At 37.2% G+C, this 25695-nt stretch overlaps 1 protein-coding gene across 1 annotated transcript in view; it reads left to right on the forward strand.

Annotated features, from left to right (window-relative positions):
• Positions 1-1058: 1058 nt before the first annotated feature.
• Positions 1059-25695, forward strand: part of LOC136679709 (coiled-coil domain-containing protein 60-like) — a 35515-nt gene continuing 10878 nt past the window's right edge. The window contains exons 1-8 of the mRNA XM_066658373.1: positions 1059-1214; positions 6635-6721; positions 8002-8078; positions 13780-13950; positions 15327-15452; positions 17733-17837; positions 23258-23348; positions 23987-24191. Of these exons, the coding sequence (XP_066514470.1) occupies positions 1059-1214; positions 6635-6721; positions 8002-8078; positions 13780-13950; positions 15327-15452; positions 17733-17837; positions 23258-23348; positions 23987-24191 (1018 nt within the window). The remainder of the gene's footprint in view (positions 1215-6634; positions 6722-8001; positions 8079-13779; positions 13951-15326; positions 15453-17732; positions 17838-23257; positions 23349-23986; positions 24192-25695) is intronic.

Below are 25695 nucleotides of genomic sequence, written 5' to 3' on the forward strand. Positions count from 1 at the left end.
CTATGCACTGTTCTTGAAGGCCACATGAAGTTTGGATGTCTGTAGCAATTGACTGCAATAAGTTGGCAGCTTCTGCACACTATGCGCCTCAGCATCTGCTGACTACACTCTGTCATTTTTAAGGCTTACATAGTCTGTTTCAATAGACTTGTTGATTCTGATTAAATTTAATAATTTTGTTTAATGTAATATTTTATTTGCATTGTCATTTTGTCTAATGTATGAACAAGCTCAGTGCCAATATGCAGAAAATGACAATATATGTACTTTATATGTATAATTTAAATAAATTAATCAGAACAGAGTAGCTGCTTTACACCTAGCCAATATCAATACATTTGTGCATTAAAAATGTATGTTTGTGGCACCCTTGTTGAAGAAAATAAACTATTGGGACACCCTAAAGCCATGCACACTTAGACACACTTAGGGACACAAGGGTGCAAGTGCAAGTATTCAGTCAAGGGGATTGTGTTTGTAATTTGCTGGCACCAGGGATCCTCAAATTACAAAAGACTCCCGGAACTTCCCAGATAGGTGGAATGTCTAAATCAAATCCTCATCAATATTTTTTCAGTTTCTAGTCCTATATAGCATTAAAGTAGAACAAAATACCTGTTTACACAACTCATTTTAGAAGAACCACAAGGCAGCAGTTGTCTACAACTGTATGTACATTTGATTTTATTCATTTTACTTTTTAATCTTTTTTATTTATGTATATTTCAGCAAGGAAATAAAGAAATGTGCAGGACTAGGAACAAAAGCAGAACTGGCAATTGCAGTCTTAATGCAGCTGGACAACTTGAAGCACTTTGACCTCAGACAGGTTAAACAGTTTCTTCTTGTTTGGCAAGTTTTCAGTGGCCTTGTTGCTATTGGAGACCAGTAACAGGACATAGGACTGTTTTAGTGCAGTGGCTCAGGCCATAGCATTACAGCCTTTAGCGTCTCATTTTACATATACACTTCCAGTACAGTCTCTAGATAATGTGTACTCTTCTACAACCAAAGGACTTTCCTGTCTTTTATTAGACAAATATATCATCAGTTGTAGTATGGCAATAACTCCAACAGCTACAAGACGCTACACTGGATCCGCCAGAGTTCGAGAACATGTAATTCAGAACAAAGAAAGCTGGGAAAGGGTCTACTGGGAGACTCTGGGTCAAAGTCACAGAGAGAAGAGCCAGCTGGGCTACAGGGTTGAAAAGGTAGGATCCTCTGTAACAAACACAATTCCTTAAAACCAGGAGCCGTGAAGTTAAATGCTAGTAAATACAGAACAGTTATTGGTAAAGTCAAATCAAATAATATTTATTTGTATAGCACTTTTTACAACTGATGTTGTCACAAAGCAGCATCACAGAATTTTGGTAAGACAAAGTTTTGACATGAAATGTAAAATATGTAAAGAATGTAAAAATACCCCAGGAGACAGTGGCAAGGAAAAATTCCCTCAGAGCTGAGAAAGAAACCTAGGGAGGAACCAAGGCTCACAAGTGGGGACCTATCTTCTTCTGGTCAATCTACTGGTGATAAGAGTTAGGAGTCCATGAAAACTTCAATGTATGGTGGGCAGGTCCAAGGCAAATGGTCCATCAGATAAGAAAAATCATGAACACTGAACTAACCAAAAAAACATATTTTTTCCTTTGCTTATTTCTGATTGGCTCTTTGTGTCATATAAAACTGACAGACTGTCTCGTGAAGCTCAGCAGAGCAGACAGGTCCTAACACTGTAAATAGTATGGTCATCAGACTTTTGTTCCTTTAAACAAAAAATAATATAATATTTAAATAAATTAGTGACAGTTTGTTCTGTAATTCACATTCACATTTCACATTTTTTACTTGCATATACTTTTTACATTTAATAAACTTATGACGATAAGAAAACTCATCGCACATAACTCCTGATCAACTCAGCACCCTGTTCATGAGTCCGTCACATTACTGTAACATTAAACTCCTCTTCCTCTCACTGTGTGCCGTCTCAGAACCTCGTGTTGAGTTTCTGCTTTTATTAGGATCCTTTCTGTTTAGAAAGCTGTTAACTGTTCAGTCTAATAACAGTATTATATTTCCCTATTTTATTTGCATCTCATTTAAAAAAAATTCAATCAAAACCTCTTTCACAAATCTTAAGCTGCACCTATTTTAATATAAAATAGAATTTTGTCTTTGGTTTGTGGTTGGTTTCCCTATTAAAGACTAAACAGATTTATTCACAGTATATTTACTACTTTCAACAGGCAAACCTTAGAGGTAAGATGATAGTCAAGTAACCTGTGCAACACAAACTTGATCTGTTGTGATGCAGTTTATTTTTTTATTTATTTAGTCTCGATCCTTTTTGTTTCTTCATGTAGTGTGTGTTCATTTCTTTCACTCTCTGTGTGAACTGTCTCTGTCATGGCAATTTATCCGTACTTTCCCCACCTACTGCCTCTGCATAGGCCAAACAGATCTGTCTCCATTACTGACCTAATGCTGTGGCTGAGCTAAATGGAGGCTGATCTTTGATACAGAACAGATTAACAGCAGAGAAAGCATTCTCTCTCTCTCTCTCTCTCTCTCTCTCTCTCTCTCTCTCTCTCTCTCTCTCTCTCTCTCTCTCTCTCTCTCTAAGTCACACACACACACACACACACACACACACACACACACATATATATATATATCATGCACACTGAGCTGCCCAAGGACACAATGTTTGATAAAACCCTTCCCCCGTCCCTTGTTTTCCTCTCTGTCTCTCCAGTGACTCTGTTGCGTTAAGGTCTTGCCGTGAATGATACCCCCCATCACACCAGATAATTCAGAGCCTCCAACAAATGCTGGCAGAATAAGACACAGCGACTTCCATTTGTAATGCTATTTACTACCTCATTGAGGGCCTCACAGCCTCACACGCCATGCAACGAGATCTAGAGTACCCAATGCATTTTGGGATGGGAAATGTCAAGTGGGAGGTGTAGTCTTCGGGACTTTGCATTCATCATTGTTATTGCCTGGTGTTAGGCTGCTGATCTCGGCAGATTCTCGTCTATATAGCAGCTGCGTGTGCATTATTGAAAGCGACTTGGTGAAGTGGAGGACTCTCACGTTGGTAAATGTTTAGGAGAGGCGGCTTTAATGGCCTTTTTTTTCTTTCAACAGCCTGATGTTCAGGCCTGAGTTTCTGAATTTTAAACAGCATGCAGTATAACAAACATGCCAACAGTTTCTAGGAATGTAGCCAGAGAAACACACGGCTTCATAAGTACTGGTCTTGTGGCCCCTTATAAATCACTACTGAACGTCTAAGCAAATGCCATTAGACACCGTCATGTCCTGTAAACATACAGAGTCTAGTCATTCATTCTGTTTCATAGCTTAGTAGCAGCTCTATTCCCCATCAGAGAGAAGTTATATACAATCACTCTCAGGAAAAAAACAACTGTAAACTGGGAAACTCTGAAGAGAAGAAACTTTTTTAATTTTCAGTAGAATTGAATAATGTATGTTTTTATTCCAAGTTCACTATATGGATTTCTTCTGAAGTCATGGGTATGAATAAGTTTTCTGTCTTTTGTCTGCAGTAGCAACTTTTTCTATTTTCTATGAAGGCTTAGATGCTGAAAAATTCAGCGAATATTTGCTTGCTTTCAGGTAGGGTATTATTGCAAGTTGGAAAAACTCCAGAAAAGATGGGCATAACTCCAAAAGCAAAGGCAGAACTCAAGTGCCCCAGAAGTAAAAATCTAATTTCTCCTTAGACATTTTGAAAAAAGTTCTTATATAAGAAGTAGCAATAACTTCAACCCCATTGCCACAACCAGTTTTCAGACATCTCTTTCAATCAGCTAACGGAAATGACTTAGTGTTTTTTGCACAAGACCACGCAGTTAAATCTCAATAGTAACACTGCCATCTCTTATTGGTGGAACTCGGTTTAGGTACTATTTGTTATGTATTTATTTATGAAAATTGTTTCAAAAATAAAGTTAAAATCTGACTGATTGTGGATTTTAATAGACAATATATCATCACCTCACTGTCTTCTAGCTAATTTCAATTCATAGATTGTGCTGTCCATTTGATTTATTAAATAATCTGCATCTATTAATAAAATGCATCTATTGGGCTAAATCCAGGTTTGATCCACATCATTATCAGTAACTTAATTCCTTCCTCTTTTTAAGGTTTCATGTTAACTGTCTACATTTGTATTTGACCAGAAAAAATACATTTAATTGAGGACAAACCCTCTTGGATTTAAAGCCGTCCTGTTTGGAGTTTAGTCCCTCCTATTTGTAGCTAGTCCAACTAGCAGGAATACATACTTGTGCACCAGAGGGGTACTGAGATTGGGTACTGATGTTGAATATTGGTATAGTTCAGTGTCACAGCCTGATGCTGGGGGCTTTATACTTGCCTGACTCACTAACTTGATATTCCACATGACGGACATACAAGTGGTGTGTGGCCAGCTGATCATCTCGGTCCACAATGGGTGCTTAAAGTAATTGAATTCACTAATTATAAAAGGTGTCTACAAATTTCTGAAAAAATAATGAAGCATAAATGTTTTACATGCTAAGATGAACTTTTATGTCAATGCCAGAGACACATTTCATTGCAGTGGTGATGTTATTGAATTGCTGTGTTATTGAGCTGTATCTGAAATGAAGATTCAAAATCCAGTTGTGTTTGCAATAACAGTAACGTTCAATAAATAAGGAGAGAAATGAAATGCGTCTACATTTGAACAGGGCTGTTATTTTAAGGAGCTGTTTGTGGTCAGTAAAAAGAAAATCGAGCAGCACGTGTTTGAAGCTGGAAAAGCTCTCAGTGGTGTGTCCGTCTCCTACATGAGCAGATTTACTGCAAATGAGATCATCTATCAGCGGGGGAGTGAGGGATGAAAGTGAGGAGTGAGAGGGCGGCCTGGAGGAGACACCGCCGTCTCAGAGGATCCACATTTATCAGCCACAAGCCCTTGGCACATGAAGTGATGTTATTCTACAAAACACAAGACTTCTGATGATGGCAGCTAGTACATTGTCCTGGGGAGAAAATAAATAAATAAATATATAAGAAGAGTTGTGGGAAACCCACTCTTTGGTTTACTGAAATGACCTTCAAAAAATGACACTAGAAGACATACAGTACATTACAGTGAGTCCAACAAACACCAACATACCCAAACTGTGGGTTGATATGCTGTACACAGCTATTGATTCTCTTCATTTTGTCAAATTCTATGTTGATTTTCTGAGAAAGTATTCGGGGGGTGTTCCACAAGGATGAAATACATAGGAATTCTTAGCAGGATAAGCCCAAAATGAACCCTGTCCATTAGGAACAAATCTGAGTGAGATTCCTATTGGAAAGTCCTCAAATTTAGGCTAATGTTAGCTGGCTAACTGAGAAATCCTGCATTGTGGAATACTCCCTTAGTTGGGGAATTTGGCTTTTATATAAATAACAGTCTTTTAGATTGAGATAAAGATAAAAGTTTGAATTTCATTTGTAGTCAAAGTATACAATAACACACTTGGCTTGTAGATATTTGTAAGAAAAATGTATAAGCTGTTCCTCAAAATCAAGAACAGCTGCTTATCCTGTAGTATGTGGACTTTTTATATGTTTTTTATAAACAATTTATAAAATGTTTAATTAAAGCATGCAATTAAGTCAACTGGAAATCTTGGTGGAATATTTATAGGCTTCAATCAATCAGTTTTTCATAGCTTTTCTAATTAATTTTTTCCACAGTGAAACATCCACAGTGAAAGAAACTATCTAAAACAGATTGATTATTTCATCTACTTTTCCTGTAAGTTCAACTCACACAAGATGAAGAATCAATCTGCTTCCCAGCCCCTGAATTAATCCAGTAAAAAAAAAAAAATACATAAAAAATTAAAAATGAAATCCTGCCTGTAGCAGGTAATGTAAACCTTCATTATAAATGACACAGAAACTGGGTTTAATATAAAGCACAGATGCGGCTTCTAATGACACAGAATGCAATTCTTTGGTGCAGAATACAGATGTTAGTTGGAAAATTGTTGTATATGATAAGGGAATGAATGTGTTATGGTGAAAATATAGTGGGTTTTTTAGCATGTTGATTTTGGGGGAGAGTGTTTGGTTTGAAATTAAGACATTTTTGGTATGTGAATTATTGTTCAGTATAGAATAAAGATATTTTTGGTTGAATGTTTGTGTTTAGTGGGGAATGATGTATTTAAAGGAGGATCATTTATTTATTAAGTTATATTTGAAATGTGTGGTTTGGTTTAAAATTCCAGTTTCATATTTTGGTAAAGAAAGATGTGGACAATGGTGTGACCTAAATGGTCCAGACAATGGGTTTGAGACCAAAGTTTGATCCCTAGATGATCAGGAAAAATGGTGATGGGGAGTTTAACATAAATTATCTGACTCTGAACCACTTTTTAAAAAGCCTGAATGTAGCTGAATTTTTACATTGCCCTCAGTACAGTACAGATTGTGCTCTATTTGAGAAGGAGAATTCAAGTGTGTTTACTAAGCAGACTAAGCAGAACAGGATTTTAGTGAGGCAGGCTCTGAACTACTTGTGGTGTTTTGCTTTTTTTTTAATTTTTTTTTTTTATGGCAGGCTCCCAAGGCAGGGATCAGTGAGAGTGAAGATGTTGATGGTGGCCTGTGTCATGCGAGCCCTGTGGACATTTCACGAGGAAATAAGGTATTATTCATTGGGGTTCTTATGAGAGCACAGAGATGTGTGAGGAGGAGAGATGGAAGGATGTGAAAGTTTTTTAATTAAACCCAGACACTTCTTTGACTGATGAAATAACTCCAGGAATGTCACACTGTGGTTGGCATTGTACCAGTTACTTTACCACTGCTTCATGGTCATTATCCTAGGCCTTCCCCAATTACATAGTGGTACCAATCTGGAATAATGAATAGCTAGTACATGCTTCCCCTGAGATATGTTAAGCCAGACCCTACCTTTTTTTTTTTTTTTTTTTTGCAAACTACTGCTAACCTCTTAGAAGCCTAACATGCTTGCAGATCACTTACGTCTGTTCTGTTATGTTGGATAAAATAACATCCTCGCAGGTTAGCAGCATATTAGTGTATTTGTGTAGAAGTACAATTGAAAAAGTTTTTAAGTTACGTTTGATTTCTTAAAATTGTATAATAATCACATCAATATAAGGTTCCCAAATGCTGTAGTTTTCTAGGTGCATGTTTTACTTGTGGCAATATCTCAGCCATTCAAGGTCAGGAGTCCAAGAGAGTGCATTTTGCCTGACTTTCTCTGGGTTGGTAGGATGGCTACTTATCTCCCCACCACTCAGCACAATGCTAACTATTGCAGATGCTAATACAGCAGAAGTTTGCATTTAATATTCTCATTCCAGTGTGTCAAATTGTACAGGGTCATTGTTCAAAAAGAAGTGGTTACCAGATAAAAGGCAGGGAAGAACCTGATTGGTTAGCATACATTTGGAGGAAATATGTATTCTTTTTTTGTTACTGTAGACTTATAATGCTCTGCTGCCTCTAAGAGGCATATTCTGGAGAAGTATGTTCCTGCTTTAAGAAGGCTGCCTCTGATAAAGCTGCAGAATGGCTCAGCTTCCTCATAGGCAGCAATCATGTGCTATTCAACATTGTCTTAGTACCTTCTTCAGGGGAAGCAGAGCATTAGTGTATAACATTCTGTAGCGCCTTTAGAAGAATTATTTTTTTTTTGAGTGGTGATTTTGCACACAAGCCCCTGGAAGTGACTTAATTGTAGGGAAAATTCTTGTTACATTATGGACGAAAAATCTTGTTACAGTTGTTACAGTAAATCACATTAAAAAGTTAAAAATACTCTTATCACGTCCTGTCAACTTTGGATACATTTTTGCATGCACTTGTTTCTGCTAGTGAAAGTATTAAAACAATTGAAAATGTACCCTAAAGCATATAGATTTCCAGTATGTATTGTGTATATTTTTGTCCTCTCAGGTTTTGCTTGTGAAGAATCTTACGACTGGGAGAAGGGTGGACACAGACAGTCTGTGGAAGTATTTGTGGAAATCAAGGTTAGTTTTCACATCATATGATTACACTCCATGGCTTAGTCAGTATGTTACTGTAATTCATTCAAAATTACAGCCCATCAGAGAGAAGTAGACCATCAGAGGATTAGCCAATCAAGGCTTTGTTCATCACACAGATTTCTGCTGGAGGTTTATTGTTGTTTGTTTGTCAAACATGTGCTGTAGTGATTTGTCTTATTTTCTGCATTTAGCACTGAATAGGCTTAGACCCTCTTTCCTCTGTGTTTGGAGCCTCTTTGCATGAATAAAACTAAATAAAATATTAACTGGGATAGACTGAGATAGAAAAATAGAGGCTTAGTTTTAGTTTTAAAAGTAATATATTATGAAATATTGTTGTTAACTTTGCTGTGTTGTGGAGACAGGTGATGGAAAATAGTCTAGGCAGACACGGTTAAAGGTGTAAATACATCTTTATTTACAGAAACAGTGTCTTACGGGTTCTTAAGGATCCTGTGAGAGGAGTGTTCAATTCAGCGCTCAAATTCTCTCTCTCCCATGTCTATTTTCTCTCTCCCACTCTTGGCTAGGACCCTGATCTATATGGTTCTTTCTCCTTTTCAAATATGGTGAACGTAAATGTTGGTCTACATTTGCATGTTTAAGGGACTAAGGGAGGGGTAAAATTTATAGTCTCCTACCCTCACTGACAGCTTATCCTAAACATTTCTGTCTTTGGAGCACAGACACAGAGCATGCGTCTAAACCTATAGAACAGTGAACTTTTCTTAATACTGCGCTTAAGGCCTTATGTTTAAACATACCTCAATATCTATATCACATTTTCAGTGCAAGCCAGTAAACTAAGAATGGATTGTTATTTGCTGCATCTTTAGTATTTAGTTTAGAATTGTTCTGCCTCCTCGCCTAAATCCCCCCATCACAGTGCTGGTTAAACAGAGTAAAACACAGCAAGCGTGGAGAAATATAGTGAAATGCTGAAGTAAGAGAACCAAGTGAGCTTCTGCTCCCTGCTCGTTACTCCTGGGCTCTCATGCTAAAGAGAGCTGTGGCTCATTCTCTTTTACAAGAACAGACATCAAAACTGGTAGATCTGAGCAGGGCTGTTTAGCACAGGGTGACACTGGTGCTGTGATGTTTCATCCTTGGGTTATTTTGACCAAAGCCTATTACAGACGCATCACTAAGACCACATGGGACTGTGGGGAAAAGGGGTATAATATGTCCCTTTAATTAACAAAATGGTGTTAAAAAGAGAGCACTAGGTGTGATGTACACTAGAATTTAGGATAATCATTCAACATCAGTAGATGACCTCACTAATATTCTCATTGCTAAATGCAGTCTGCAGGGCAATGTTACAAGGTCACGCTGAACTGTAAAAAAACTAGATGAAGGAAATAGGAATTATATGTAGAAAAATAAAACCAGGAGTAAAACCAGGTTACAGTGGGTGAAAACATTCACAGAGTGTAGGTGATTGAATAAAAAGTTATATTCAGGGATGAAATACAAATCTGCAATTATCAAAGCAATGATGCTGCAAGTTTTTTTCTTATGTCATTTTAATAGAACATATGAATGTAGAAGCTGCGAAGAAAACAATTAAATTTCTTCATTTATCTATGTCAGTCAAAGGACCAGGGAATATGGTAGTCATTATTCCAAAAGTCAGGGCATAGGTGGTCTCAGCAACAGGCGCTCTGCCTACAAGTTGACACATTCTAATATTTTGAGTGTGTTAATTTGGCCTCACTGTTAGGATTCTGTCAGTTGCGTTCAGACTGGCTCTCTGCCTCCTCCTACATGTCATGCCAAAATAGCAGCCTTGTGATCGGTCCTTTTGCATGTCAGTCACATTTCCTTTCCTGCAATTGTAGGTGGTTCTTGACCATGTTGTATGGTGAAAGGTACCAGGCTAGTGCATAAGAGAATAATACTTTTCTGATTCCACCAACAGAACATACAAACACCATTTCCAATAGAGTTGAGACACTGTGGTAAATGCTAACAAACACAGAATACACTGAAATGTAATTGTTTAATGAAAAAAACTGGCCATTTTAAATTTGATGCAGCAATATTTTTCAAAAACATTGGGATGAGGCATCACAAGATTGGTAAAGATGTGCAAAGCTACAAAAACTTTGTTTCTCAACGTAGCAAAGAACCTGGGAATTTCTTCATTTACTGTACAAAATGTCACTAAACGATTGAAAGAAACCAGAAAATTCTCTACCCGCTTGAACTACAGCAATGCTTTTCTCTTTGGCATTACCTCTTCTGTCCACAGACTTCAGATGGTTCAGAACCCACCTTGTTGCCCACCTTCTCACTTGCACTCACTCTCACCAACACATTATGCCTGTTCTCCAACATCTTCACAGGCCTCACATAAAATACCGGGATCAATTCAAAATACTCCTTCTCACTTACAAAGCTCTAAATAACCTTGCTCTTTTATACCTGTCTGATCTCCATCCTTACAAACCCACTCACACTCCTCAGCCGGGTTACTTACTGTCCCTCCCTCCAGCCTCCAGCCTCCACAGCTATGTGGATTGTGCTTTTTCTATATCTGCTCCTTGACTATAGAACTTTCTCCAACTCTCTATATTCAAATCTAACCTCAAAAAACTTTTTTTTCTCCTTTGCTTATAATATTCATCAAACTTAAACTATTCATACTTGTTCTGAAGTGTTTGATAGTGTTCTGTATACTGTATTTGCTGTTTTTTATTTCTAGCAATGTTTTCTGTGTGTGAATTTTGTAAGCATCTTCTTGAAAAGCACTATTTACAGATAATATATGATAATTATTATTATAAAATAGAAATGTGTCCTGTTTTTCATTCATTCATTATCTGTAACCACTTATCCAGTTTAGGGTCACGGTGGGTCCAGAGCCTACCTGGAATCATTGGGCACAAGGCGGGAGTACACCCTGGAGGGGGCGCCAGTCCTTCACAGGGCAACACAGACACACACACACATTCACACCTACGGACACTTTCGAGTCGCCAATCCACCTGCAACGTGTGTTTTTAGACTGTGGGAGGAAACCGGAGCACCCGGAGGAAACCCATGCAGACACAGGGAGAACACACCAACTCCTCACAGACAGTCACCTGGTGCGGGAATCGAACCCACAACCTCCAGGCCCCTGGAGCTGTGTGACTGTGATACTACCTGCTGCGCCACCATGCCATGCTCCTGTTTTTCATTAATTCAAATTTTGATATTATTTTTGAAAATTTTATTATTTTGGAAATCACGTCCTCCAGGATAAATGGTATAAATGGCAGTTGGGGGCATTAGGGCACATGACATGGGTATTTTGCACATTGTGAAGGCACTGTTAATGCTGAATGATGTATGCAGGTTTTGGGCCAAAATGCTTCCTCCGAGAACTTTTTATTTTTAGAAGGCCTTGCTTATTTTGGTACGACAATGCCAAACATTCTACATGGATTACAATATTGTCTTGTAGTAAAAGAAAGGTTCTAAATTCAGACCCATTGTTCACCTCAATTATTAAAAGAAGAGGTGATGCATCACAGTGGTAAACATGCCTCTGTCTGAGCAGTTTAAAAAAAAAATACATTTCTGATTTCAGCATTTGAAATACTTGGTATACTTGAAGTCTTGGTAGATTATTACCAACAGTTTTTAAATAGGGTTTGTAGATTAGGTAACGGTTATTTAACTGGATGATGAAGATGTATCTCACCACAGAGTATGTTGTGTTTAGGCTTTTCATCAGGAAAGGGACATCCTTTTATGGTGGATATTAAACAAATTTGTTTGTGATGATGCTCCATCCTGGAAAGCTGTTTATTAGCATAAAAACTATACACATATTGAACGCTGAACATTTGAATGATAATTCCAGAGTGTTGAACAATAGCCCCTAGGGTCAGGCTCTAGCACTTAATGGGGAATGAAAAGATAGCTGATGTACCACATTTCTGGAAGCTTTATTCCAATGACAATACAGCTGTTGAATGGCTGTGCTGGCTGTCATCCATATGTGGAATACAACACCAAGGGAAATGAAGCCTCCCTCTGGTCTCTTTTGAAGCGTACTTGTTTGGATATTGTGCGTGAACTCAGAAACTCATCCATCAGCACGGGGGCTGCTGTAAAACCTGTTCCTCTGACTCTGCAGGAGAGCAGTGTTCCACTGTTGGGTCAGAAAGGTGTAGACATACTCCAACTTGAAAATATAATGACAGTAAATAAAGTCTTTATGAGAATAATTAAAGGACATCATTGGTTCTAAACTGTTTAAATGTCCAAATTTGTGTGTGTAATAGTGACACATATTGGTTTTCCTTATTGCAAGTGTACTATGGACTGCCAGCTTATACTAATGTCAAATGGCACTGCTCTCACTTTCCTGGTCTTCCTGCCCCTCTTGCTGTTGCTTAGAGGGTGAAGGACAGTCAAACAAAAAGCACAAGGTTTAGTTTGAATACTGATCAGTCATTTTGCTCATAAAATGATCCATATCAGAATGCATAAGCAACATATGTAAAGGTCAAGTGTAACATCACTGTGTCTTGACTGGATGATGATCCAGTCCCAGTGATTGGATGTAAATGCCAATTTTAAATATGGCCAAAGGCATTCAGTTACTGAAACTCTTTCAGCATCCTTTGTTTTTTATGAACTGTGACTGTTTAATAGTTTGGCTTTCTAAGCAAAAGTTTGCCCCAAAGAGTATTTGGCCCTAGGTCAAATTATCAGATAATCTTTTTGACTCAATCGACCTGACTCTGACTCTCTCTCTCTCTCTCTCTCTCTCTCTCTCTCTCTCTCTCTCTCTCTCTCTCTCTCACACACACACACACACACACACACACACACACACACACATATTTTTCTCCTGATTCTGCTTGATGGCTGGAGAACAGTGAGCTGGCAGGCATCTCCGGTGGCATTTGGTGTTTGAAGAGGGAATATAACACATTGTTTCTCCACAGGCCTCTCTCGCAGGGCATGGCAAAATGGTTGACATTTATGACAGACGCTGATAGGGCCCTGTGAATTATTTATGCCAAAGCTGGGCCAGTCTGGAATTTTTGAGAAGTAAAATACAATTACAATAGGCTGCTTGTCTCAGACAGAAGTTTCTGTTTTTGCTTTCATGGTTTGAAATATTTGTGCACATCCTCAAATAAGTTACCATTTTAAAAATGATATACCACAGTTTAGCATGACTGGATAAACTCTGACAACATAGACTTCTGGTATTTTGTAGATAATCTTGGTTGTTTTGTTGGTTATTGGGTAATTACTGTGCTTGACGAAGATTTTTGAAGTTTATAGAATATGATTTGTTTGTGAATTTTGACATTAGGTGCTCACTGTTATTTTTTTTGTTCTTGTTGTATGTGCTGATGGGGAAAATATGGTATTTGAGGGTATTAAATGTTTTTGTTGGAGTACCTTGTGAGTATCTGGATGTCTGGTGGTCAGTGTTAGTGTTTGGTGAACAATGATGGCACTTGTTAGAGATACTCTCACTTGGTAGAGTGTTAAGGGGTGAATATTTTTGTTTGGTAATTATATTTACCAAATATATATATGAATATATATTTTAATTGATTGTTTGATACAGAGAATGTTCTAGATTTTTTTTATTAAACTGCACATCCTCTAGTTTTGCAGTGTGAAAAATCTAAATGAACAGTGTGCTTATTTATAATTATCACACTAGGAACCTGGTGCTGGCAGTGAAGCAGGGCTGCAGCTACTTTCACCTCCTCCAAGGACTGGAGGAACAGGAGAAGCAGCAAAGAGAAAAGATGATGAGAGAGGAGAGGAAAAAAAGAGCAATTCGACCTCCCTCCAATTCTTCTGACTCAGACACAGACAGAGAGACAGAGAGGTAGGTCTGCACACAGTGTGCCCTTTCACAGTGATTCATTATGTTATTTGTGGATTTGTATGTAACTCATTGAAGATGAGCTCAGTTTCAGCGCTGCTATACTGAAGGTTGAGATTATTGTTCAGAAGTTTGGAATCAGTGTTTTCAATAAAATAATTGACTCTAAATATGCTAATATTTTCAATTTCGCAGGTATAAATTATTAGTAGGAAGCTGTAATACAAAACAGAAAAACAAAGTTAAAAATCAGTGAATTGTAAATTCTGTTTGACATCTATATAAACAAACAGTACACAATATACTAAATGTTTAAACTTAACAACTTATTTGCTAGTGACATGTTAAAAAAATTGTTGGAACAGGAACAATCAAGGACTAGGAATGTTGAAAGATTTTGTAAATATTGTTTAAAAAAAAGCAGATGATGCCAACTTGTTTGAACTTGGAGAAGCATCAGAGAAAAGGCAATTTTTTATGGGTATGAGTTAACATTGACAAACTTGATCAAATACATCAGCAAACAATCCAGCAGCTTAAAAGCAATATGATTACAAGACTTCAGGCATTTCACCTGTACATACTAACACATAAACATTTATGGAATCCAGATAAATCTCTGTTTGAAAGGGCAAGGCCGAAAAAAACGAAAAAGCTTAAACGAATGCCTGTGACCTTTGGTCCCTCAGACACCACTGCATTAAAAAGCATACCTCTTTAATTAATCACCACACTGGCTTGGGGATATTTTGGCAAATTCTTTATCAATACACAGTTTTTCACTACATCCACAAATTCCTTATGGAAGCTATGTGTCAAAAATATCCAAAGATACCAGTTTCTAGACTCTGGAGAGACCTGATTCAAAGAAGAAAAATTTGCTTATTTCAGATTATTCAGATTAATTATAGAAATGTGTTTTAGAAGATGTGTCAAAACCAAAGAAAAAAGCATTGACATTCATAAATAGTATATCTGTTAAGGCTCCATTAACACCTGAAAAATATATTCACATTCAGAACATATGTCAAGTCCTCTTTCATTGATGTTGATGCATCATGACAGAACCATGCCACAGGTGTGCAGCTGTGACAGAATGGCAAACAAACAGGAGTCTGAACAAGAAAAATTAATTTGCCAAACAAAAGGAGCTGTGTAATATTTGGATGGCTGATAAATCTGGCAAGCTTTCGATTAGATGAAGCATTTCTTGTTAGTGTGAATGTGAGTGTTAAGTTGCCAGTTAAGGATGCAATGCACTAGTGGTAAAAGAATTTTTTAAAGAGGTGTGAATTCTTTATCTGTTTATTTTTAGAATTATTAGAAATCATGACTCATCACTGTTTAAGCACGTACACCCACACTTTTTTTAAATTCAGGATGTCTCTTAATGCTGGAATGCCATCATGTTGGAAGCAAAGCAGGAAGAGACGGGTTCAGTCTGCTCGACCTTTCACTCCTATTCACCAATCACTGACCTCACACCAACCACAACAACTAGCATCGTAAGATTTTTTTTCTACTCCCTCTCTCTTTCTCCCTTTTTATCTCTAGATAAATGCTTAGATACATTAATAAGCTAGAGAGAAATGCAGAATAAAGTTATTGGAGAGAATAGAATATAATTTTTTCACAGCGTAAATAATGAGCTCAAGAACTGATGTTATATGCTTAGTACTGGGTCACAAATGTCACTCCAGAATTGCTTCATCCAGATAATGCTGTTCTAATCTCCAAAGGCCAATCCTGAAAAATTTTATACCCATGTAGCTCAAATTTGTCTTTGGACTCATATGTCCACATCTGAGGCATCGAAAAAATCTTTTAATTAGGCTGCAATTAATATATTTTCTTGTAATATAGTTATTATATAATTATAGTTATATTTCAATCAGTGAGTATATATATATATATATATTAGCACCACTCCAGGAATTTCATCCTACTTTATACCTAACAAGGCCTTAATGGCTTGATTTTGTAGTGCTTAAAAAGAGAGAGTGTTATTGTACTTCCTGGTAAGGTATTGAGGGCATAGTGGCTCTCTGTGCCCTGTATCTCTGAGAATACACACTGAGAAGGTCAGGTTAGTGATGTCTGAGTGTAGGTGGCTAGTTTTGACGTCCATTCTGAATCACATTCCAGATCTGACCTTGAAGACTGTGCTTTTAATTGAAGAAAAGCTAAACCATAATTGTTCTCTGACTGAATAGAAAGTGAGACACATTCTCTGACTCTGAATGTGACTTATTTAAGCACATTCAGCCTTGGTGCTCACCCTCCCTCTTTTTCTTTTTCTCATCTTCCTTTCCTACTCTTCTTTCTATAAATCTCTCTTTCTCTTTCTCTCTCTCTCTCTCTCTCTCTCTCTCTCTCTCTCTCTCTCTCTCACACTTGTATCTTAGTATATAACAGTGGAATCAATACAAAATTCGCAAAATTCACATGTAGCATTTTATATTCTTCTATAATATATTAACATTTTGTTTAGAAGTACATGTTTAGCCTTGATGAAATTTGGTGGCACATTCTGTTTAGTTTACATAGGCTATACCATGTTTGGCTTGGTGATTTCAATGTCTGTATGAATTCACTGGATGTTGGAAAATTACGTTTTTTAATTCTCATGCATGCTGATGTAAATAGTGAATGAAAAGGGGATTATATAAATCCCATTCTCATGACCAAACAATGATCCTAAACACACAGCAAAAACTATTTTAATAGAAAAGGCCATAATCTGAATCTTATACAACATATTTGGGGAACACAAAGTCTTCATGATAGAAGGGCAGCAAAGAATCATCTATGAGGAATGGCAGTATGTCCCTACAGGTTTGTGCCTCACTGATATTATCCATGCCAAGAAGGATTGCAGCCATTATTAACAACAAAGGATTACAAACAATATATTAATAAGTGCCAATGACATCTCACTAGTAAAGGATGTACTGACGTCTGTTGCAACTCTTTTTTAATGTTTGAAATCATATTAATAGTTTAACCAGTCAAGTAGTACTGTTATTTATATTACATATATTGAATTATTATAGAAATGTATGTCACAGTTAATATGTTTTGATCATTAAATACAAAGGTTGCTTTCAAATGAGATTATTGTATTCACGTGTACAGAGGTGTTTCGTTTTTGTATACTGTATGTGACTCTATCACTTGGCCAGTAAAGTAGAAACACTCTCAAAGTGTACCCTTCTGCCAATATTTCGAATAATTTGTCTCAGATAATGTGCTTTTCACAAAAGACATCTATGAAAACACTATCAGGGAAATTGTCAGATATGTTATGTGACCCCACTCCATGCAGAGAACTCTATTGATATTTTTTTTTTAATGGAGGAAATTGCTCTGTGAACAATGTGGTTTACAAGTGAAGCGATCAAAGCTGTGCCTTTTCTACTATTTTGTTGCTAGTAACACAAAGCTTTTTAAAATACATAAACATTACACCTTTACAGTTTAAATTGTTTATGAACCAAATATCATTTGTACACATCCTTTAACATTTGAGTTTTTACACTTGCACTAAAATCATAATTTAAACCATTAATATTGTTCCATGTCAACTAATGATTAGATGATTGTATTCAATCTTATAACTAATGTAAGGAACACATGCATGAATATGCTGATTTTCAAACCTTCCCTTAATCCAAGATGGTCAAAGTGTCTGTTTTTCTTCAGTAAATTTGCCCTTTCAAATTTATAAGCATTGATACTGTGTATTGATTTTGACTGTGAAATAATTAAGTTTTCTCGCCTCACAGAGAACATGTATATCGTCAGCTGTGCTGTTTGTGTTGGCTGCTGGAGACACTTACTCTGGAAAATTCTGAAAGAGTCGGATCTGTGATTTCTTGTTGGGACGTCAAGTGAGTAGAAGTGCAAAACCTAGGTTAGGGCTGAAAGATTCAGGGGTAGTATTAAAAATATTTTTGACCAGTATTACAACAGTGATTTCCATCCATCCATTATCTGTAACCGCTTATCCAATTTAGGGTCACGGGGGGTCCAGAGCCTACCTGGAATCATCGGGCGCAAGGCGGGAATACACCCTGGAGGGGACGCCAGTCCTTCACAGGGCAACACAGACACACACATATTCATTCACACACACGGACACTTTCGAGTTGCCAATCCACCTGCATGTGTTTTTGGACTGTGGGAGGAAACCGGAGCACCCGGAGGAAACCCACGCGGACACGGGGAGAACACACCAACTCCTCACAGACAGTCACCCGGAGCGGGAATCGAACCCACAACCTCCAGGTTCCTGGAGCTGTGTGACTGCGACACTACCTGCTGCACCACCGTGCCGCCCCAAATGTTATTTTATAATTTGATTTCATTATCTTATCTTAAAAATGCATGCGTACATTTATTTAGGGATCTGTCCACAAACAAAACTAATCAAAGCCACAGTTTGTGACCTGCCTAAATCAGAAAATATAGGATAAAATGTACACTTTTGATTTTTATCAATTTAAAGTGCTGAGACTTTAGAATTATACCACCCCCTGGTCTGAGTATATACAGTTACAGCGATGGACCTGCATTTAAGTGAGAGCATAATGGCAAGGTAAAAAAAAAAACATGAGCACAGAGAAATAAAATTTCTGAGTTTAAAATATATATATATATATATATATATATATATATATATATATATATATATATATATATATATATATATATATATACATACAGGTGCTGGTCATAATATTTAGAATATCATGAAAAAGTTGATTTATTTCAGTAATTCCATTATTGTAAATCCATTGCAGGTGTTTTGATTAGTGTGTGGCTTCAACATTGAACCTTTTCACAATATTCTAATTTTCTGAGATACTGAATTTGAGGTTTTCATTAGTTGTCAGTTATAATCATCAAATTAAAAGAAATAAACACTTGAAATATATAATAAAAAAGTTGGAATAAACAAAACAACATGTACAGACGTTTTAGGCACCTGAGAAATTGAGATTTTAAAAGCTATTTATTTCCTTTAAAAAAGAAGAAATCCCTAAAATTAGAATAAAAACAAGTGACATTGAGAAACGATATATTGTTGGTCAGTGTGTTGGTTTAGCCCTTTCCAAATCTTTTTGGACATTTTTTTTTTTGCTTTATTTATGTTTTTGTGTTTATTGTAATTATGTATTACTTTATACAACCACATTTTTTGATATGACGATTTGTTTTAAATAATCATAGTCTTACAGTAGACTATAATAAGATCCGTACCTTTTGTGATCTGAAAATTGCACTCTTGCAAATTTTGGGTGAGATATAAAAGTTTGTAATATTTTATCCCTATTTAAAATAAGCCTATAATTCTGAAGTGCAGTCTGTTAATCCTACTCATGACTCAGGACACTGCAGAGTTTCCAGTTTTCCTTCATTCTACAAGGCTGATCCAGGTGATTATGCAGTTCTTTATATGGTGTATGTGGGCAGAGAATACTTACACCCTGCCCCAGAGTCCATGCTTTTCCACAGTTTGTGATTTTGTTAAGCACTCATTTACATATTTCCAAATTTATCAAATCTCAGAGATGGCAAATTTAGGCCCATAAAGTAAAAAAATTCAGAATGCTGTTTAGGGATAATTAGAGAAGCCAGGCATTTGGGATGTAATCCAAATAAAATGAAAGTCAAATAAATAAATTGCAGCAAGATTTGTCGAAAACATTACTTCTACAATATAAACGTGTCCCTATGTATTTAGGAGTATGCTGCAAATTCAGAGATTCTGATACATTATATGCCTAAATGTTTACACACAAAGTGTACACCAAGTCCTTGAAGAATTCTTCTCAAATTAGAAGGATTAAAAGTATTTTTCACCCTTTTGATACTGTTCTTCAGTATGCAGGACAAAAGGCAGACTTTTAGTCTTTAGAGAGCTATCACTGTGCTGTGGCTGGTGTGTTAGAACGCAGTGTTTGGGTCAGACTCAGACTATACCAGGCTTCCTCCCTTAGGTCCAACAGTGACCTTAATAGCACTCAGAATGTTTGACCTTGTGTGAAATAAAAGTTGATATAATGAGGACAGGAGCTGCATTTTATTGTATGTAGAAGGGTGGGTTTGGAAGCGGGTAGCATGTATAAACCTCATGGTTGCAATTAGAGGTGTGTGTTTGTGTGCAGTTTGCAGTGATTTGCTCAAATTAAAAAACAGCTTATTACATGAAAAGAAATGCACTTTTAATAATAAAAAAGAAAACAATAAAATTATTGATATATATAAAACAACATATAGTGAGGAAGTTCTCCATACTTACTATAGGTTCCCAAAATTCTGAATTATGTTCATGTATACCAGTCTCATCAGTTAATTATAATCTGTATTTAGTTGTTAGAGAAGGTAATTTATCAGACTGTGCTTGAATAATACCTTTATTCCCCCACCTTTGGCCTAATCACTTGATCCTACAAGGTCCAAGATTCCATGATTACATTCCCATTATGGAACTGAATAGTGGATGGTCACTACTTCTGAATAAATCTTTTATCATTATCAAAGTACTGAAAAGAAAATCCAATATGCATGGAAGAATTTTCATTCATTAGGCTTCAAATGTCCACTAGAGGCTCCTAGTGGTCAAAAGGTAAATAAACATAAATTAAAGGCTCTTTAAAGCCTGTGTATTACTTTTTTTTACTAGACACTTTAAATACTGTATATTGTGGTTCAAACCTTAATATGTGCAAAAATTCTAACTACGATACAGTGCTATTAAATTATTTGGAAAGATGACCCCAGATGGAGGTGATTAATGTTTACATTCATGATCCTGTTTGATCCCACATGACTCCATGTTCGGGAAATACAGTGATGAGACCAATTGCTTTTAATTGGAGCATCGGTTGCCCTGCTTTTTGCGCATTTAAATATTCATGTCCGTAAATTTAAAAATGGAGAAGGATAATGTGCTTCAGTGGGGTCTTTTTGATTGGTCGATATCTCATATAGACATTTTGATGTGGAATCTACTACCATAAAACATACTGATATTTATAGCAGCTTCAAGATGGCTGCTGGTGTTCTAAGCGATGTGCTGATTTACTCTTGCAATTTGGTACAGTCGTAATAGGTGTGGTATAAGCTTCATCGACTTGATAGCTACATTAGCCTCATAGCTCCAGTGCAAAGCTAAAGAAGCAAATATCAGACATTAAATATGCCTTGGTTGATAAACTACATTTTGTTGAAGTGGAAATATTTTCTGTCTATAACTTTAAAAGCTTTAGAGAGCAGTGAGAGATGTAGTCATGTTGGTCATAATGAATAGTAATGTAGGCTACTAGGAGCAAGTCATCTGCCAGGGAGGAGAGAAAGAGCAGTGTTATAAATATTAGACTGACAACAGTGGATTGGCCCATATATTGGAGAGAAGAATAAAGGGAGAGAAGAAAGCTAGAAAGGAAAATGGAGAGAAAGAAAAGATTATAACTTATCTCCTTGAGCTACAGGCTAGAATTAGTGATAAACTAGAGAGAGAGAAAGAGAGAAATTGTGAAAGAGGTGCAACTGACAGAGAGAAGGGTGGAACGTAACTTCCATTCAAGCCTGCAGGGCTTCAGCCTTCCACAATCCAATTTCCAATAAAGTTAAGCTTTATGGAGAAGTGCTACAGCACTGCACATAGCAGATATTACACACAGTGATGAAACTGTAACAGCCAGTGTCACAGTATAGACGGAGGAAAGGGTCGGGGTGAAAGAGAGAGAAATGAGTTTTCATTTACTTGAAGGGGGTGGGGGTGAGATTGCATTTTCTTGATTTATAATGTTAAACATAGGTCTCATGGAATGTAGGTATGCTAATTTTTTTAGCCATGCTACATATTTTGTCCATTTTGGTCTAGCTAGTGATTTTTTTTAAATCTGTAAAATGAAGAAATAAAACATGGACCAGTTCGCACAGGTTAGCTTTCCAATGTATTTATGTGACACTGGTTGTTATTGTCTCTTTACTATCTATAATATCTTCTATGTGCAGTGATGACATTGTAAAAGCCAGTGTCACATGCCACTGTATAAATGGAAAGAGAACAGATTCATCTTTCATTTTAACACATTTCTTAAGCTGTTAGCTAAGCCACAATTAACAATTGTTAGCATGGCTAAAACTGTCTATGTTCTAATATTCCTATGTTAAACCTTTGGAATCAAGATAATGAAATATCATAAAAGTCTATTTATATTATAATTTGATCCTTGACTGTTTCACATTTGGGGTAAAGAATTAGATTTAATGTCAGGTATAGTGAAAACAATTTTCCAAATATTTTGGTTTTCTGCATTAATTTTTAATAAATTTTTATACTGGGTGGCACAACTGGTATTGTAATTGTCACACAGCTGCAGGCTCCTGGACTTGCTGCTGTGTCTGCATGGGTTTCCTCTGCGTGCTCAGGTTTTCTCCCAGAGTCCAAAAATATAAGTTGGTAAGTGGATTGGCTATGCAAAAGTGTCCATAAGTGTGAGTGAATGTGTGAGTGTGTGTGATGCCCTGTGATGGTCTGGTGTCCTGTCCAAAATGTGTTCTTGCCTAAACCACAATTATTCCGGTTAGGCTCTGTACCTACCACAAGGTTGAACAGGATAGATGGGTTGCAAAAGATGAATGAATGAATGAATGAATGAATATTAATACTGTGATGGAATGGCACTGGGAACTCACCCATGGGAAAAGGCAGGGGCAAGTTGATGAGTGCATATAAAGAAACAACACATCATTTTGTGAAGTGAATAAATTCTATATTTAACGGCACAACTAAGCATTGCATTACCACAGAGAGATCTGCGTTTCAATCTCCGGTGATTCCTTGGACCTCTAAGGTTGGAGATCTTGGGAAAGATATTTCTATTCACTCAAGTAAACTCAAATTTATTAGTTGAGGAAGCAGATATAGATTGTGGGTTTTTTTTCCTCGTGTTGATGAGACTTGACTGTGGAAACATAGGGCTGAAACATGGGGCCATTTAAATGTATGCTGTGAGGAAATTTAAATATATAATCATACCAAGCCTATACAGACAGATGTAATGTTCAGCACCTGTCAGTTGAGCTGAAGCTCTGTTGTATTCATATGTAAATAAAGAAGATAAAAGAAAGATAAGACAGATTTTACCAGGGCTCTGTAAGTAGCAAGAAGTTTGTAATATTTCAAGTCTTAATGAGAACAGATAAGAATAACTGGCTTCAACTTCTGCATTATCATTCTCTCTCTCTCTCTCTCTCTCTCTCTCTCTCTCTCTCTCTCTCTCTCTCTCTCTCTCAGGGACCCTGGTAGTAGCAGAAACACTCTGAAGACTCTGAATAAAGAGAAGGCGATAGAGGCCAAGTGGGAGCAGTTTATATCTCCACCAAAGGTTTTCTGTCTCTCCCAGAGTGGCTCTTTAAACAGCAGTGTTTGTGTGGTTATAGCCTGTTGTTTCCCCATAAAGCCTTACAATCTCCAATGCTTCACAGTAATGGAGATACAATACGTAGAGTTTACTGATGTGGATGACTTCTAGTTTATCAAGGTGTCTACTTGCTGCAACAAAAGGTGTCAGAACCAATAATTGTATCTCCATTTTTTTTTTTTTTTTTTTGGCGGGTGGTGGGGTGAATTTTAATTCATGTTGTCACACAGTTTGAACATTTTAAGAGAAATGGACCGATACAATTGGACAATATTATTGGAAGGTTGATGGATGTTTAATGTTCTCCCCATGTCCACATGTGTTCCCCCCAGAGTGCTCCGCCTTCCTCCCAAGGTTCAAAAACACATGTTGGTAGGTGGATTGCCACTCAAAATTGACTGGCGCCCCCTACAGGGTGTGTTCCTGCTTTGTGCCCAGTGCTTCTGGGTAGGCTCTGGACACACCATGACCCTGAACTGGATAAGCAGTTACAGACGATGAATAAACGAATGAATGGTGGATGTTTATTCTTTATAAACTTCTTTGTAAAGTTTATTTTTGAAGAAGTAACTTTTCTCTATTTCTCTTTCCCTCGCTCTTAGTCAATGCATCCTGTCCTCAAAGTTTCTCGTGTGTGTCTGTCCCGGAAGGCTCCTTCTTTAAGTGTGCCATCCTCAGTTGCAGTGACCTCATCACTAAGCAGTGGCCTGTCTTCCTTAGTGCAGGATGCCAAAGACCCAGGTGATGTCAACATGTCCAGTGAGGATGGAGAATGTTCAAGTGAGACAGATCCACCGGTTTCTGAATGTAAGTTAAAAAATGTAGTATTTTAAACACCCAGTAAGAAGTGTCCTATGTCACTGATTGTCTGTGGAGTGCCATTAATATCTGTTTATGTTTATGCTCTGAACATTGACTGTGTGATAGAACAATGGCAGTGAGTTTAATTTGACAGGATTTTTTGGAAACCCTTTAAATGAGTGAATTCAGCCAGTTTAATGTAAACGACTGTGGTCACAAACATTAACTTACACACATATAGCGCATGTATAATATTTATAGCAAAGAATAGGCCAGTAGAATAGGATGCTCTGGAGCAGCTGCATATGAGCCTAAGGTTAAGGTCATAGGGGGTCATTGTAACATGGAGCAGTGGAACATTTCTGTTACCTGTTGATACATCCAATTCAGTTTGAAATGTTAGACAAGCTGATGGCAACAAATATTTGGCTAAGTTTTGTTTATTTTGTAACCCATATAAGAATCTCCACACATGCTTTATACTGTTCTCTGGTTAATTAAACAGGCTGTTTTTTTGTTACTGTGTTTTTAAGGCTTGTGCATATTAATTTGGCAGTAGACACATCACCTGAACAACAGAACATGCAAATCCACAGAAGCTAAGCTGGTTTGGGCCTGAGCAGTACATGAATGTAACATCACCAAGGAAACCCTCTGTCTGCTGGAAGTGGTGTTGGTAGAGCCAGCAGGGGCCCAAGTGCAGTAATGAGGACACTGTACTGAGCAAATGTATTATCTTTCAGATGAGACATAAAAGTGAGATCCTCTTTTCTCTCTCATCTTCTTGCTACAGAAAAACTGATGTACAGATGGTGAGCATTCTATGAATATTGGCTGCCATCACGTTGTCCAGCTGGATGCTGTACATTTGTGGTTGTTGAGGTGACTCTGAAATGCTCCTAAGAATATAGAGAATTTTGAATATCTAGAAAAGCACCAAAAACAGTCATCATTATTGCTTCATCATTTGAGCTGAAACACTCTGTATAATGTCAGTGTAAATGTGTGACACTAGACTGCTTATATGTAAATAAGATATGAATTCAAAAGATGCTAGTTTTGTAGCTGGTTTTGTTACTATAGTATGTAGTGTGCATTTTGAATTCAGTGCAAAAAACCTATAAGAAAATTCTATACAATAGTTTCTGTATTGGAGTGGCACAGTGGTGCAGCAGGTAGTGTCGCAGTCACACAGCTCCAGGGACCTGGAGGTTGTGGGTTCAAGTCCCACTCCAGGTGTCTGTCTGTGAGGAGTTTGGTGTGTTCTCCCAGTGTCTCATTTTCTGCCACGGTCCCAAAATTCACGTTGGTAGCTGGATTAGCGGCTCAAAACTGTCCATGGGTGTGAGTGTGTGCCGCCCTGCAAGGGATTGGCACCCCCTCCAGGGTATGTTCCTGCCTTGTGCCCAGTGATTCCGGGTAGGCACCAGACCCACCGCAACCCTAATCTAGATAAGTGGTTACAGATAATGAATGAATGAATGAGTTTCTGTATTGTGTGGTTTCATGT

This window comes from Hoplias malabaricus, chromosome Y (assembly GCF_029633855.1).
Source record: "Hoplias malabaricus isolate fHopMal1 chromosome Y, fHopMal1.hap1, whole genome shotgun sequence".
In the NCBI taxonomy this organism is placed as follows: domain Eukaryota; kingdom Metazoa; phylum Chordata; class Actinopteri; order Characiformes; family Erythrinidae; genus Hoplias; species Hoplias malabaricus.